This window comes from Suncus etruscus, chromosome X (assembly GCF_024139225.1).
Source record: "Suncus etruscus isolate mSunEtr1 chromosome X, mSunEtr1.pri.cur, whole genome shotgun sequence".
Classification (NCBI taxonomy): domain Eukaryota; kingdom Metazoa; phylum Chordata; class Mammalia; order Eulipotyphla; family Soricidae; genus Suncus; species Suncus etruscus.
Genome location: NC_064868.1, coordinates 29,669,250 through 29,685,673, shown reverse-complemented (window position 1 = coordinate 29,685,673; position 16,424 = coordinate 29,669,250). Strand labels below are relative to the sequence as shown.

The window sequence follows — 16,424 nt, the reverse complement described above, 5'->3', positions numbered from 1 at the left end:
TCTATCATCCATGTTTTCCATTGTTGTATTACAAAAAATGAACTTCTCAGTTGCTCCAGCTGTTTCAGACAGCTGTTTGAGTAACTCAAAACATATGTTAGAGCCAGAGGTCTGACATTTTGTGGAAACGTACTATTAAATACCACCTCCTGGTTTACTTAACCCTGCTAGATAATTATCCACAGAGGAAAATACTTTTAAAAATCACATTTTCATAAATATATAATATATGGATAGAATTAATGTGTATCTTTAAATTGAAAACTTTTTTGTTACCCAATGCTACAGTTTTGACTTGGAGCAGAGATCTGAAGGTATCAGTTAATCTCTATCTTTTGTTTTCATTAAAAGTACCTGGGAAACTCAAACAAATTATGTGTTTTGTTCATGGCCATTCAGCATGTTAAATTAGTCATACATTTTATCTCAATGACCTTTGCTAAATTGTTATCCAAATTAATAAAAGGGTTGTATGATTTTCTATTTACTAATAAACCAATAGCAAACACATCATACATAGTAGGAATAAAAATCCCAGGGTGTTCAATGTGTGAATATTTGCACATGAAGTTCAGTGACTATATCTTTCTTAATCTATCCCTAGATTTAGTTCGTTATTCATCATAACTTTTGAGATTTGAGTGAATTTGTATATATTAAACATGGAACAGTGGCTAATTTCTACCTAATGTATTTATGTATAATCTCTCTCTTAAGTAGAAGTGGAATTCCACAGTGAAAATAATTTTTATAAGTGAGCAAATAATACATAATTTAAAAGAAAACTCTTTAATTGATTTATCTGGTATCTCTGTTCATTTAGCAGTTTAACATAGGTAATTTTCTTTTTTGGTTTTTGGGCCATACCCAGCAGTGCTCAGGGGTGCTCCTGCCTATCTGCTCAGCCTATAGCTCCTGGCAGGCACAGGGACCATATGGGATGCCAAGATTCGAACCAACTACCTTAGGTCCTGGATCGGCTGCTTGCAAGGCAAATGCCACTCTGCTATCTCTCCGGCCCCGTAATTTTTTTTTTTTACAAAAATTGGCATTAATGAAAGGTTTATTTCCCTGGTAAGGTGCTGGGCTCATTAAAACATTAGGTACAATTCTATATAGATTTAAGAATGGTAGGATCCAAGATAAGATAACAGTTATATCATTCAGACAGCAGTTAGCATTACTATTATGGTATTTCTACTGACTGTATACTCTCTTACTTGTTGACCTGTGCCATGTTATTTTTATCCCCCACAATGCATGCCACCCTCTGCCTTTCATGCTGCCTCCTAAATAAACCCACACACACATTCTGTTACCACTCCCAACAGCTTTTTTATAATGATTTTTCTTGTGACCAGAAAGTGAGTAATAAATATTTCACAATAATATTGAAGGTACATAGTGACAACGAATCAGGCCATTCCCACCACCAGGGTTGTCTTCCCCCCCTTTTCCCAGCATGTGTCCCATATCTCCCTCCTTTGCCTGCCCCCCCCTTGAGTACTAGTGTAACTGTTCCTCTCTGTGTATAGCTTGTTTTATACAGGGTATCTATTCTGTTGTTGACTTTGGGTTTGGTGTTTAATTCTGATCATTTTTTAAATTCCACTCAATATTCATATGGCTGTTTGATGACAGTAACTATCAAAAACAAAGCAGGACCAGAGAGATAGCATGGAGGTAGGGCATTTGCCTTGCATGAAGAAGGATGGTGGTTCAAATCCTGGCATTCTATATGGTTCCCCCAAGCCTGCCAGGGACAATTTCTGAGCGAAGAGCCAGGAGTAAGCCCTGAGTGCTGCCGGGTGTGACCCAAAAACCAAAACACACACACACACACACACACACACACAAACCCCAAATAATAACCACAGTAGTGGAAAGAAAGAAAATAAAAGAAAAAGAAAAAAGAGAAAAACATTCTGAACAGCTTTGCAAAACCTTATATTCCTTTAAAGTCAAGCCTTGTTGGTGGTTCTTTTGTGGAAGAGCAACGTAAAGAACAAAGACAGAAGAATCATATGGTTTCTTTTTGTTTCCTTGGCTTTCATTAAGGATTTGGACACAGTCCTTTACCCCAGAAGCCGATACTTTGAGGACCAAAAATGGCACACTATCTGTTTTTATAAAGCTTTATTGGAACAATACCATATCAGTTTATTAATATATTGTCTATGAATCTTTATCTCTACAAAGACAGTTAAGCAATCACTACAAACTATGTGACTTCCAAAAAAACATTTACTTTCTAGCTCTATAGAAATTTTTTCTGGGGACTTGAGAGATAATACAACAGATAGGGCACTTGCCTTGCTTAGTGTTAAAATGGGGTCAATGTCTGGTACCCTGAGATCTGTTAGTAGTGATCCCTGAGTGCAGAACCAGGAGTAATCCCTGAGCACAGTCAGGTGTGCCCCCCCCAAAAAAAAGTTTGGCAGTCACTGCCTTACACTGATATATGTTGTCCATTCAATACTAAGATATAGCTATAGACATAAATATAATCTCAGATTCCAGTGACAATTAGCTTTCACCTCAATAAAACTGCTTTGGGATTGATTAATGCATTTCTATCCTTGTTCACCCATGATAGTATGTGTTTCAATACTCGAAGTATAGCCATTTGAATCATCTTTCACATGCCATGAAAAAGATATCCTAAAACAGAGAGTAGTTCTTTCTTAACTTCTTAAAACACTGAACAGAGAAAAAAGACGCTGAAGGTATCCAGAAACAGTAACACTCTGGAACTCAGACTGAAACAATGAATTATAGTCATTTCATGTGCATTCAGACTGAGGAAACTTGATTACTCTAGACATGACCAAGACTCCTGTTTATGCTCAAGATTCCCCCAGCACACTTTCTTTCCCTCTTGAGTTATTTCCTGACAACATAACTCATTGCCAGAAAGACCCCCAAGTCAAGGGCTTAGGAAACCCATTTCCCAAGAATGTATTTATGAAATCAAACTGCTATCCAGTATTTGTATTTATTTTAATATTACAACCAATTAAACTTTTTGGTCAGTATATAAGGGATCTTTGCATATTAGAAAACATTTGCTTTGACTTTTTAAACCAAAACAACACCTTTCTCTTAGACTACTAATGAAGCGCATAGGAACCCAAGTGATATGGGGCGGGGATTTTGAAAGAGACTGGGATTACCAATGGCTCTGTGAGGTTCATTTTACATAAAACATGGCTTGTAAAGAAGTTCTGGGGTAGGAGAGATTGTACAGCAAGTAGGGTGTTTTCCTTGAACATCGCTGATGTGGGTTTGATTCTTTGTCCCCCAAATGGTCCCTCAAGCCCCACAAGGAGTGATCCTTGAGCTCAGAGCCAGGAGGAAGCCCTGAGCACCACTGGATGCACCCCCAAAAAGAGGTTCCTAAAACGAAACCTAAGTAATTTGCTGCATAATCAGCATTGTCCTGTTGACTGACTGTTGCTAGGTATACTATTAAAGATATGCAAAGTTTATCATCCTAATTATATCCCCCAAAGTATGTCATTCTTTGTAAAAACATTATTCTTCTTGAAGTCCTGAAGTTTTCAAAATTAATCTAAGAGAACTTAAGAACAAGCTACCAGCTCATGGTTTCTAAACAAAAGGAGAGCAGACAAAACCAAATTCCCTAAAATGCAAGAAGGACCATTGGTCTTGACATAATGGCTAATGCAGTAGTCAGTATTTATCAAATATTATTAGTGCAGAAGTACAATATGAGGTACCGTGGAAAGAAAAATGGCTGAGCAGTAGGGTCCTTGCCTTCAAGAAGCTCATAGTTGTAAGTCAAATGAATTGATTTTATTCGATTCAATTATTAAATTGCCAATTTAACTATGAAGTGTAGCTGGTTTTCCAATTTGTCAAAGGAGTCAAAAAGAATGAGTTAATTAATGCTAGGATTCATTAGAACTATGATGAATACAGACCTAGAAAGTGGTAATACAGGAATTGAGGTGCTTGCTTTGCATGCAGTGGTCCTTGGTTGGATCCTCCACACCATATATAGCCCCTGGAGCCATGTCAGAGGTCACTCCTTATCACAGAGCCTGGAATAGCTCCTGAGCACCACTGGGTGTGAGCCAAACCTTGTCTTCTCTCCCAATAAATGTTTTCCCCTTTGCTTATCAGAATCATCTGGTATGGGCTTCTCACAGTAATGTCTACCACTGAGTAGCCAGTAACTATTCCCCCCTCTTTTTTCTGGTTTGAGGAATATCATAACTACTTTGACCATGGTTATAATTTTTGTACAGATCTCTCTCAGGAAAATTCAGAAGAAAAAACAAGGGGAGATTTAGGCAGGAAGAGAAAGACAATACATAGAAAACCTTTCAATATATACTAGAAATTTTGCACCCTAAACTTGAGCTTTGAAAGATCTCCTTTAGGATGCAAATGTCACCCTAAACTAGAAGTTCTCAAACTCTTTCAGATATAGTCTTCATTAACAGGATGAATCTGGGGGAGAGGGAGAAGCTAGAAGGTTCACTCACATCTCTGCTTTTATCAGCTCTATGTCCCAGGATTGTTTTTCGGAAGAGTCCCACTGTTAAAGGGTCATTTTGAAGCAATATTTCATTTTTCAAACTGAAGGTTAAAGAAAATTGTGTGCCCAAGACATGCTAGGTATAAGCAGGGGTTCCTCATTTTCTGTCAAATTATAATCATCCTAGAAGTTATTTGCTCATCAGAACCTGCCTTTTCATACATAAATAAGTGCATACAGGTATGGAATACCATAAACAAAGCCCAGAGGTCTTTGGTTAGTGATTCTTAAGGATTCTGATATTTGATAAATAATGCAGAGTAAGTTGAAGGCTCATTCTTATATCTAGCTCTGTGACTTGCCCATTGTAGGACTATCACTTTCCTCCTTTTCTTTTTTCTGTAGAGCAGTCTAGAAATTTCTCCAATGTCATCATGGGCATGCTCAGCTTCTATCAATAAACTAACATTCCCAAGAGGATAGAATTTTGACTTTGCTTATCTGAAAGACAGATACTGTTTACATATTTGTATATTGGTGATCTATTTAAGAGAGAATGGATTCCTCAGAATTTGGATATTAAATTTGGATATTAAACCCGAGGCTGTGAAGTCACCATGGAACAATACTTGATTTGTCATATTTCTCTACTCTGCTATCTTGCATCTACTTTTAAGATGTGAACTCTATGGATTCTATATATAAGTGATGTCTTCTAGATCAGCGTTTCTCAACTACGGGGTCATATAGCCCCACTTTTGGCCTCTAGGATATTCCAAGGGAGCCATTGGTGAAAAATTACATACATGAAGAGCTATGGGAAGGAAACAAACAACATTTGAAAGGGTGTATAGCTGAAAAAAAAGGTTGAGAAACACTGTGCTAGATTATATTATCTGTTTACACTGAATTTAAGTGTATGTAAAGGTTATTTAACTGAATGCGTCTTTTGGATTTTTCCCTTTTTTTTCCAGAAGGTACTAAATGAACTTTCATCTCAACATTTATTTGGTAAAAAAAAAAATCAAATTGGTACAAAACTGTATATTTGTGCATGGAAATTGTCTCCTTTCTGATATTTCTGCTTCTTCCTCTCTTTATTATTAAAGGAAGAAATACCCCTGGAAAGCCAGTAAGAGAGGTTAGTGAGACTCAGGCTCACAGCCATGGCTTCTGTCTGTTTCATTCCGCTTTCTATGTTTGATGTTTTTGTAAGAATTGTATATGTGCACGTGCATGTAACACACATGTCATCGCATAAGGATGGTGGTAGTCACTGCTCCACTTAGAGCTCATGAGAAATATTCTTCAATGTTCATTGCCATTGTCATCTCCATGACAACAGGACATCGGGTTGGTGGAGCCAGAATCTCTTAGAGATGGCAACCCTTCGAAGTCCTAGTTTGGAACCCTGCGGCTCATCATCTGTTGCTATTTGCAGCACAAACAAAATCTTCCAAATAAATTTAGCCTTGAGCATAATGGATGAGTCATAAAGCTTCCTTCTACATCCAGGACCCTAGCATTTTCAGCCTATGCCCCTGGCTTTTATTCTTCTGGGCTCATTTCATTTTGTTTTCTTTATTCCTGGTTTCTACATTCCTTCTTTCCAACTTCTGCTTAAGGTGTTGAACATTTGCTTTGTGCCAAGCACTGTTCTAAGTACTTGTCATCTTTTCATTATGTATCTTGTGGCCAAGAGTTAATGAACTCTCATTAACCCCATTTTACAAATAAGAGCACTGAATCATCACAGGCACGTAAATGGTGAAGCCAAGGGGGATAATGCCAAAATTGGAGTCCACGTAGCCAATATCTAGCATACATTTAAATCTTCTACATTATAGAAGTGTTAGAAAGTCTATGTCATCTCCGCTTGCCCTTTAGAAAGTGCTCTTTTGTATTTGGCATTTGGAGCCAGCTAGAACGATAGTCAATTAGGGACTTAAAAATAATATTGGGGTTGTAAATGTTTTCAAAGCTTTTTCATGGTTTAAAATAGAGGGTAGAGTACAATATTATCAGTAACTATAGTCTGGGGTTCTTCAGTGAAACCTGTATAATCCTATTGTACCAGGAATATTATCTAAACACGGAATTACCTAATCAAATGAATATTGGATGACAAAATGTTACATAACAGTCCTGGTGAAAGAAGATTGTCTTTCCCAAGAGTTTAGTGTAAAGGACGTGAGAAGGAAAGCTGTCCCGTGGGTGACAATATCATGAACTATTCTGGGAGTTATGTTGGATGGGTAGAGAGTCCTTATATAAGAAGGTTCTGAATCCTAAGGAATAGGAAGGGACAAGAGTAGCCTCTAATTCATTTAAATGTAAGGAGTCATACTGGAAACTGCAACCAACTTTCCAGCCATGCAAGTCTAATAATATGATCCTTCAACGTTTCTTCATCCATACTACTTTCCAAGACTTAGGGAAGTGAGGGCCCAGAGACATCATGATAGGCTGGGAAGAGAAATTGAGGAAACCTGAATCTGTGAAGCATTGAATCTTCCTGATAATTTGCCTGGTTTATGTCCTTTATATGTGAGTCTTCTTGGGTTCATTCTTATGGAAAGAACCCCTTACATTTTTTTCAGCTTGTCACATAATTTTGACCACCCCAAACATGTTTTACTCATGAGCACATTTTTAAAAGGGGCAATAGGAACCACGGTGATAGTATAGTGGGTAGAGCATGCAGCCAACCTGGACTTGATCCCTGGTATCCCCTAGGGTCCTTCAACTCCCACTATGATTGATCCTTGAACACAGAACTAAGAGTAAGCCCTGAGTACCACTGGGTGTGGTACTGGGTGTGGTTCCTCTCAAAGTGGGGGGCATATATCCCTGCAGTAAAATAGGCATTTGGAAAATGTATTCTGTGAAGCATATTATATAGTTAGAGAGGTTTCCAGAAAGCCAGGAAGTTCAAGCAATGGTGATTTTTTAATGTCATGAAAATTTCCCAAATATACAGTAAAACTGGCATTTTTTAAGATTAAGTTATGGGGAATAGATAAGTACATTTCTCTGCAGTATTCTGGCTTTGTTTGACCAACGGAATGCTAACCATTTCTTTGGGAGTTGTATTTTTTAAAAAATAGAGTGCCAGATTGCTATTGAGGTCTTGGGTCTCTGCCAGAAAGTCTCAGTTCTAGTCACTGCGGAAAACAACTCCCTCAGGCAGTGGTGGTCTGTGAGACTAAATGCATTGCAGTTAGCACCAACTTGGAAAAACATACAAGTGCCCTAATGTTCAGTGCATGGTGCCTTTATGTTCCACAACCATTACTTAAAAAAGGAGTAAAATAATACTTTTTTGTAGACATATATTTGTGTTACTTCTGCCTGCAACTGATTGCAAAGTTCAGGTCCTGTCTGCTTTTCCAGTGCTTCTTGTGATTTGGAGTGTGAGATTTTAAATTTGGCTTTAGAAAAACATGTCAGGTAAAATAATGGCCTCACTAATGCTCTGCCTACACACGGATAATAGAACCAGAGTATGCATTTGTTTTCTGTACCCATATCACAGTTCAGCTCTCTGCCTCCAATGGATGATTTCATATCGATTCTTGGAGGCAGTGTTTTCTCAGAGAGAGAATTTCTTTTCTGGTTCTCATGCCAAGTCTCTTTGAAAGATGCAACTATCATTATTCAGACAAAACAGTATTTTTAACTGAAGTAACTAAAGGCATAATAGAGATATGGGGAAGTGACTAAACATTCATCTTGCCAGCATAGGGACAACCACAAGATCATCTGTGAACATTTAAACAGTCTCAGCAGGTGAAAGATTTTTGTGGGCATATGTGTGCTATATTAAGAATAATGAGCCCTCGTTTTACCTGCTATCTTTTTAAATAGCAAATACGCTTAGAAATGGTGTCTCTTGCCAAGACTCAAGCAGGTTCCTTCAAGGTAGTAACACAGTACTAATTCAAGAAATAGAAGTACTACTTGGCTGTATAAGTTATGAAGCATTCACCGACCTTCATGATCTTTCAACTGCAGTCTGCCTTCCCTGGCACAAGTATAGCATATATATTTTTGATGACTACCAACAAGGTAATGGAGGGTATGAATCTTTCCTATTTTGCTTATGTTTTGTAATACACGTTCTAGCTACCAACTGGACACTCTGAAGTGAAATATGAATAATGAGAGGTACTCTAAATTACAGTCAAGTATCAAGATTTCAAGTTTTGGTTTTACTGGATTACTTAATAGCTGTTACAATGGCAAGCAATTAAAAATGTGCAGCTAGAAATCCATTTTCAGTTATGCATGAGTAATCGTGCTGATTTCCTTGGGTTATGAGTGGGAAAACATAGATACGAAAGAAACTATAATCTGGTGGCATCGCTTAAAGCTGTGTATGGTGGGTTAAAAGTCAGAGACTTTAGGTTTCTTTATGGAAGGCAGCCAACTCTAGTGACCTACTCTCTAAATACAAGATTTAATAAAAGTTTTAGAATTTAAATCTCAATTAAGCCTAAAATGATTTTTTAAAAAAGCTTAGTGAGCTTAGTGCTCACTGAAATTCTTTGCACTAGAAAAGCTTAAAGAGATCTACAAACTATCACCTTAAAATAAATGATTGAATAGCATTAGACTTTTAATGTCATAAGGTGATCAGGTTATAGCAATGCTTATGTGCTTGCCTTTGAATTATCTATAGATTATATATTTAAAATATGTCTCTTTAAACAAATATTAGAATATATGACCTTGGGGCTGGAGAGATAACACATCAGGTAGGGTGTTTGCCTTGCACTCTGCTGAGCCAGGTTCAATTCCTGACATCACATATGGTCCACCAAGCCTTACAGAAGTGATTTTTGAGCACAGAGCTATGAGTAATTCCTGAATGCTGCTGGGTATGGCCCAGAAACAAACAAAAAAGAATGCATGCTCTAGTCTTTTTTTTATAGGGATATTTTAGCAACCAGCCTGGAATCTGCAAAGTTGACACATGGCAAGATAGTAATAGCCTTGGAAAGCAGTTTCAGTTCCAGAGACAATACTTGAATTGTATTGCTTTACTAATGTGAAAGAATTGAATTAGCTACAAAAAATATGGAACATACATGATTAAGGCAAACAATAATGTCTCTGATTATTTTACTCTAGGTCTGAATTTCGTAACGAAGTACCTAGGAACATTGTACTGCCTTTGTGCTCCATGCTGGGGGATTAATGCTAGGTCATATCACATTATTATTAAAGGGTTAGTCTGATAGTTAACCCTCATTTAGGAGGAGATCAAAATGGCTTCACAAGCAGGCCAAACCCGTGCTAGACATATGGGTCATATTATAATTAGGCTCTAGAGTAATTTGGAATGAAATGTGATTTTTATTCTGAAGCTTCCTAATTCAAATGTTAATAGTGTATGAAAGGTCAATACAAGAGTTTATTTTTCAAAATCTAAGTAAGCAGAGAGAAAATGTCTCTACCATAGCCTCAGAAGTGAGCCAAGAACTTGAAACAACCTTGAAATACAGATTTTCTTATGGTGATGGCAAGAACCCAGCAGTAGTGATGTGTTAGTGATGGTGGTTCAGCAGTGAAGAACAGGGAATGAGATGGGGTGCATGAGGAGATAAAGTGGTGGGACAGATGCCTAACATGGGCAAGATGCTAAGTTTCATCCCAGACAAGGCAGGTCCACAGGTGCAGCACTACTGTGGCCCTGGCAGCTCCAAAGCTCAGCTGTGTGTTATGGTCTCTACAGCTAATAATTAAATAATTCCGTGCAAGTTCAGTCAGTAATCATTTGCATAAAAGTGGACAAGTTACATCATGTAATCTTTCTATTAGGACAAGTCTTTTTGCTTATCCATAGAATCCGACTGGTCGATATTTACATTGGGAAGATAAACACATCTGACATTTTCCCTACAAATGACACCTGTATATTTATGCTATTGTGAGCTAATACTAACAAGTTAGAATGGCTTCATTAACAAGGCTTTGCTTCTGTCTGAAAACTGGTTTTTAGAAACTAAATCAGTCAAACCTGTTGCAACTACCCTTGATGCAGCTTATGTGTTATCTTCATCCAGAAATGGGGTGAGCTTTCCCAAATGACAAGGAGCCGGGTGATGATCCCTGCACCTTGAGTCAAGTCTGCTTTTCTCTTTGTTTTCCAGGACACAATGTAGGAAACCTGTTCCACATGGCAGATGATTTGGGCCGAGTGATGGAGTCCTTAGTTTCAGTCATGACAGATGAAGAAGGAGCAGAATAAGTGTTTTACAACTCCTGATTCCCGCATGGTTTTTATAATATTCATACAACAAAGAAGATTAGACAGTAAGAGTTTACAAGAAAAAAAATCTATATTTTTGTGAAGGGTAGTGGTACTATACTGTAGATTTCAGTAGTTTCTAAGTCTGTTATTGTTTTGTTAACAATGGCAGGTTTTACACGTCTATGCAATTGTACAAAAAAAAGTTATAAGAAAACTACATGTAAAATCTTGATAGCTAAATAACTTGCCATTTCTTTATATGGAACGCATTTTGGGTTGTTTAAAAATTTATAACAGTTATAAAGAAAGATTGTAAACTAAAGTGTGCTTTATAAAAAAAGTTGTTTATAAAAACCCCTAAAACACACTGAGATACAGACACACACGCACGCACACACACATACTTGGAGGCAGAGCATTGATTTGCATCTTTTAACATACTATCCATAATTAAATCCATGGTTTTTCCTTTTCTTAAGTATTAAAGATAGGACTTCCTCTAACACCATCAAATGACTAATTCCCATTGCTCTTTCTGGAGTTTTTGACTGAGAGGCTGTGGGATTTCATTTTATATATCTATATGTCTATAAGTATGTAAATACTATAGGTATATAGAAACATTTCTGGAGACCTTTAAATCTCTTGTTCAAATGTTTCTGCCACTTCATAGTGAAAAAAAAATTGTTTTTGGTCATCCAAGCTTACCTGCTTGGTCTACAATGAATTTTCCTGAGAGCTTGATGCCAGAAGGAAATTACCACACTAAACCAGTGTCTGGGGATCCAGATGTTTCTCATTTTAAATTTTCCACCGACAACTACAACACTGAATTTTTTTCAAAGAACATATGAGTGAATACACAGAACTTATTATGTCAGAGTAATTCATTGGTTGATATATTCAGCTTCTGCTGCTGGCAATGCCACTATGTAGTTTTAACTATTATTCACTGGAAGTAAAAGCATCAGAGGCATGTTAAACTTCCAGGCTGCGGGAGGACTAGGTTAGGGCTAGAGGACCACTGAGTCCCAGCTGATCCCAGGGGAAGGACAGACCATTTTTGAAGGATTGCATGGATGTATATAAAGATACAAAGGGATCTTTATCATTACAATGGAATTTTCCTTCCCTAGTCTCACAGTCCAACAGCCATAGATTTTCTTCTTTATTTAAAGATTTTTCCCCACTGCAGTCAAGTTTTAAATGCCGCAAGGCTTAATTTGAAAATAACTCTTGGGAAACTATTTAAGACAGTAGCCCCATCATATTGTGATACTTTTAAGTATTGGCCCAGAAGCCCTGGAACTGTTTCCCTCCTTTACATTTCTCTACAAACAATTCCGTGCAGGTTTGTAAGTGAGATTGATTCAGATTCAGATGTTCTCGGTGAGTACTGTCAGATGAAAGGTACTCAAAAGCCTTTGGGGGATGAGGCAGGTTAAATATAACAAACAAAAATCAAAACAAACAAAAATCGTTCAAAAAGAGGATAAAAGCTCAAGAGGACAAGCTAAGGACTGCTAGAAAAAGCTTTACTCTTTCATTTTTATCTTATTAGTCTTTGTTTTGTTGTGGTTTTTTTTTAATCATTTTGAGTAGAAATCACTGTGTGACCTATTTTGCAAATCTGTTACCTCTTACATCAAGTGTAATTAACTTTTGGAGAGTGGGTTTTGTCCATTGTTACATTAATAATAATTAACATCATACATGGCTTCTCATGCTATTTCTACCTCACTTTGGTTTTGGGGTGTTCCTAATAATTGTGCACACCTGATTTCACAGCTTCACCACCTGTCAATTGTGTGAGCATTTTCTCGATTTTCTTTTCTTTTTTTTTTCATAATTTCCAAAAGAAAACCCAAAGCTCTAAGGTAACAAATTACATATGATTTGGTTTTAGTCTTGCATTTTTTTTTCCTTTTTGTGATGCTAGACTTTTACCCAAGGAATTTTTTTAACCATGATTTAAAACTAGGGATTATTTTACTTCATACTAAGAAGTTTTAATTTTATTCTTAAATCAGAGGTAAATAGAGTGCATAATTTTCTCTTAATCTTTTGTTTTGTTTTATCTTTTAGACATTAGTTCTGGAGTGAGTCTGTCAAAATATTTGAATAAAAATTGAGAGCTTTATTGCTACATCTTAAGCATAATTTGGACATTATTTTGTGTTCTTTATAACCATTGAGTATTAAAATGTAAATCATAATCAATGTAACTGAAGTGTAAACATCACTTGGCATGTTATGTCATTGTTTTCAGATACTGGGTTCTCACTTGAGTATCATACTATATTGTGTTTTAACACCAACACTGTAACATTTACTAATTATTTTTTTAAACTTCAGTTTTACTGCATTTTCACAACATATCAGACTTCACCAAATATATGCCTTACTATTGTATTATATTACTGCTTTACTGTGTATCTCAATAAAGCACGCAGTTATGTTACAAAAAATGGTTGAGTGGTTTGCAGTACTTCAGGTTATTGGCTTTTGTAGCTAGAGCCACTACTGATGGGGGACAGAAGTCACCTGCAACAATACCCTACCCAGTAGCTCTATGGAGAGCATCTCCATCCGTGCTTGAAGGCTACCAGGGCAAAACACAGGTGCTTGGAAGTCCATATGGTACCAAGGATAAAATTCTGAACTGTGCACATGCTAAGGCATATGAGCTACTCCTAAGCACTACCTTTGGCCTTGCAGTACTTTATAAGTTTAATTAATTTGAAAATGTATAATTCATGTGTATGGTTGAACAATGAAAAATCTAGATGACAAACAAGAGCAAGATTTAATCGTTCTATTCCCACATCATTGTCACTGTCACATGAGTAAATATTGTTTTCAGGTGTATCACTCCAAAGTATCTGTTCAGATACATGCAGTAACATATATCCTTTTTGGCTTTTATTACATAGAAAGCGTTTTATACATCCATCTTATCAAGTGATTGACCTCACTTCATGATCCATTCTTAATCGTATTGAAAGTCGGTTTTTCTTTTCAATGTATAAATTGTCTCCTCAATCTTTCTATAGTTCCATAATAAGCTAGCACATATTTCTGGAGTGTTATTAAAGGCGTCCCTTTGGTGAAGTATGTAGGGTATTTTCAGTCTTTTGCTATGATAAAACAACACCACATCATTTCAGCATTTCACTTGTATAACCAAAAACATCAGTCTCTGAGATAAGTTCTTAGAAATGAGCATATTGGACCAAAGGTGTTAATAAACATTTAGTAACTCAGGAGATTTGTGTGCAGCTATATCATCATTGTCTGTTTTCTGTTTAATAACAGCTCCGTGAGTCAACAAGTCTGGAATTTACACTCTCCAAGAGAACTGTGTTTCACTTTAATTATCACCAGCTGTACAGATCTAAGGGAAGGTATAAGTAGATTTTCCACCTAAAAGAATACCTCAGAACTTGTTCGTAGGAGGAGTTTTGTCTTGAGTTCAGTCTATCAGCAAAAGATATTATGATTTAACTCATCTTCGTAGTTTCTTATTATTAGAATTCTATTTCTTATTAAAATTGCATGACAATGCCCTTCAGCAATACCCAGAAGGAAACTTTGAAAACAAAGGTTTATTACTTACAAGTTCTGGAAATTACACAGAAAATGTAGGCCTCCAAATGAAGCTACAATCAGGGGTACAGAGAAGAAGAAAAGGGAGAGAGGAAAAGAGGGGAGAGACAGTATATATGCCTGAGTCTTGCTTTTATTTGGGGTTGAAGTGGGGGGCTAGGGTTTTGTAGACTCATTCTTTGCTGTTGACTCACACATAAGATAAGAAAGTACTGGAAACCTAACTGACCCCAAAGTTCAGTTACATCAACCAGTATCTATAAAGCAAAAAGCCTCACAGAAGGAAGGCAGCCTGGCTCTTTATCTAGTCAGGTGGCTGGCAATGTGTTTCCAGGGAACCCTGTTTTAAATGGATTTCTTCTATCAAAGCATATGTTAGACACTTGCATTATCTACAGCAAAGCCAACTTTCAGGATTTAAGATATCCTACCTACCTTGAGTCAACCACCTCAGAGGACAGTCTCCTCAATCCAGTCTCTTTTGCCCTACTTGCAGAAGGGCTGGGAAAATGAGTAGCAATGTCAACTTTAGAAGAGGCTGATTGATTATGATAAGAAGTTTCCAAATAAAAGCTGAAGATCTACAATAATGGAACAAAGTCAGCTCGATACAGCCTGTTTGAGTGAATCTGTGTATGATGGGAAGTCAGGTTTGAGAAGGATGATGGTAACTGGATGTGGCCTTTCATACGCATCACTTGTTAAGGGTAGGATAAAGTACTACACTAAAGGCTACCTTTGAGGTCCACATAGACGTAGTCTCCTTTAGGACAGTGACAGGTCATGAAATATTCCCAAGTACCAGGAGCTATTAAGAATAAAGATGTTGTTAGGATAATCATGAAAACAGTAGAGACAAACTAGAAGTGGGCAGGGATAAACAGCATGGTTTCCCTCATACATAAGACCATACCTTCAAGTCTAGGTGAGTTGGTTGTTTCACCTAATAGAGGAATACACTGCAGACAAAAGAACATGATAAAATCTCAAAATCACCTTAATAAAGGTGGAATTTAGAGAACAATTCCAGGAGCAGAGTTAGTGTGTAGGGCAGTTAGGGCATTTGCCTTCCACATGGTCAACCCAGTTTCAATCACCAGCACCACATATGGCCCACTGAGCCTGCCAGGAGTGATGCCTGAATGCAGAGACAGGAGTCAATTCTTGAGCAGATGTGGCAGATAAAAGCCATTACAAAGGCCAGACAGAAAAGTATAGCAAGCAGGAAAGGCACTTGCCCTGCATACAAACTGCCCAAATTATATTCCCCAGCACTCCAACTGGTCCCATGAGCACTGCCAGGAGTAATCCCTGAGCCAGGAATAGTCACCCAATGCTGTATATTGCCCAATGCAAAACAAAACAAAACCTTCAGAATAAATTTAATAAATCCAGTCTCCTCTTATCTGCACTTGTTCACCATCAACTCAGAAGCTCTTCATACCCCTTTTTCTTAAGCTTTTAGGGAAATTTCATTACAATGGCAGCACTGATTAGCTCACTTGCCACTAGCAACTTAAATTAACCCCTAGCTTCTCTTCTCTTCCAGAAAATTAGAAACAAGACTTCTTGGACTTCTTGTAATCAGTTGGCTTCCTATTAACCTTCCCCCATCCTCAGGTGTTTTCTAGAAGTTACTGAAACAACAGAAGAGATCATTATCACTCTCAACACGTAGGATTTTCCAAGGCTTTGGTCATCTCAATGAACAAAATGCACATTACTTGGAGGGGGTGGTCCCAATAAGTGGCCCAGAAACCCAATGATACTTAGCTTGACTCTGTGATCCTGGACATTCAGTGCTCCAGTGCAGTGAAGCACTCTTGCTCAGGTTTAACAGTGCTGGGGACTATGAGGACCATACCTGTAGTGCTCAATGAAGCATGCAGTGTCAATAATCAAGCTAGGATTTCCAAGTGCAAGATAAGTGAGACGTTTCCATAGTGTAGTGGCTATCATTTTCACCTAAAGGCAAGTGCATTACTCTCTATGTCATTACATTGAATCCCCAAATATATTTTTCTATAAATCTTGACATTAAACTATCCAAACCGAAAC

At 37.3% G+C, this 16,424-nt stretch overlaps 1 protein-coding gene across 5 annotated transcripts in view; it reads left to right on the top strand.

Moving 5' to 3' along the window:
• DMD (dystrophin) overlaps positions 1-13,228 on the top strand; it is a 2,686,579-nt gene extending 2,673,351 nt beyond the window's left edge. For 3 of the 5 annotated variants that reach the window (XM_049766737.1, XM_049766735.1, XM_049766733.1), the window contains one exon: positions 5,614-5,753. In XM_049766737.1, the coding sequence (XP_049622694.1) occupies positions 5,614-5,708 (95 nt within the window). In that variant the 3' untranslated portion in view covers positions 5,709-5,753. Of the gene's footprint in view, positions 1-5,613; positions 5,754-10,659 lie in introns of those variants that run through there. The other 2 variants (XM_049766734.1, XM_049766732.1) reach the window with 1 other exon arrangement.
• The last annotated feature ends 3,196 nt before the right edge of the window (positions 13,229-16,424 follow it).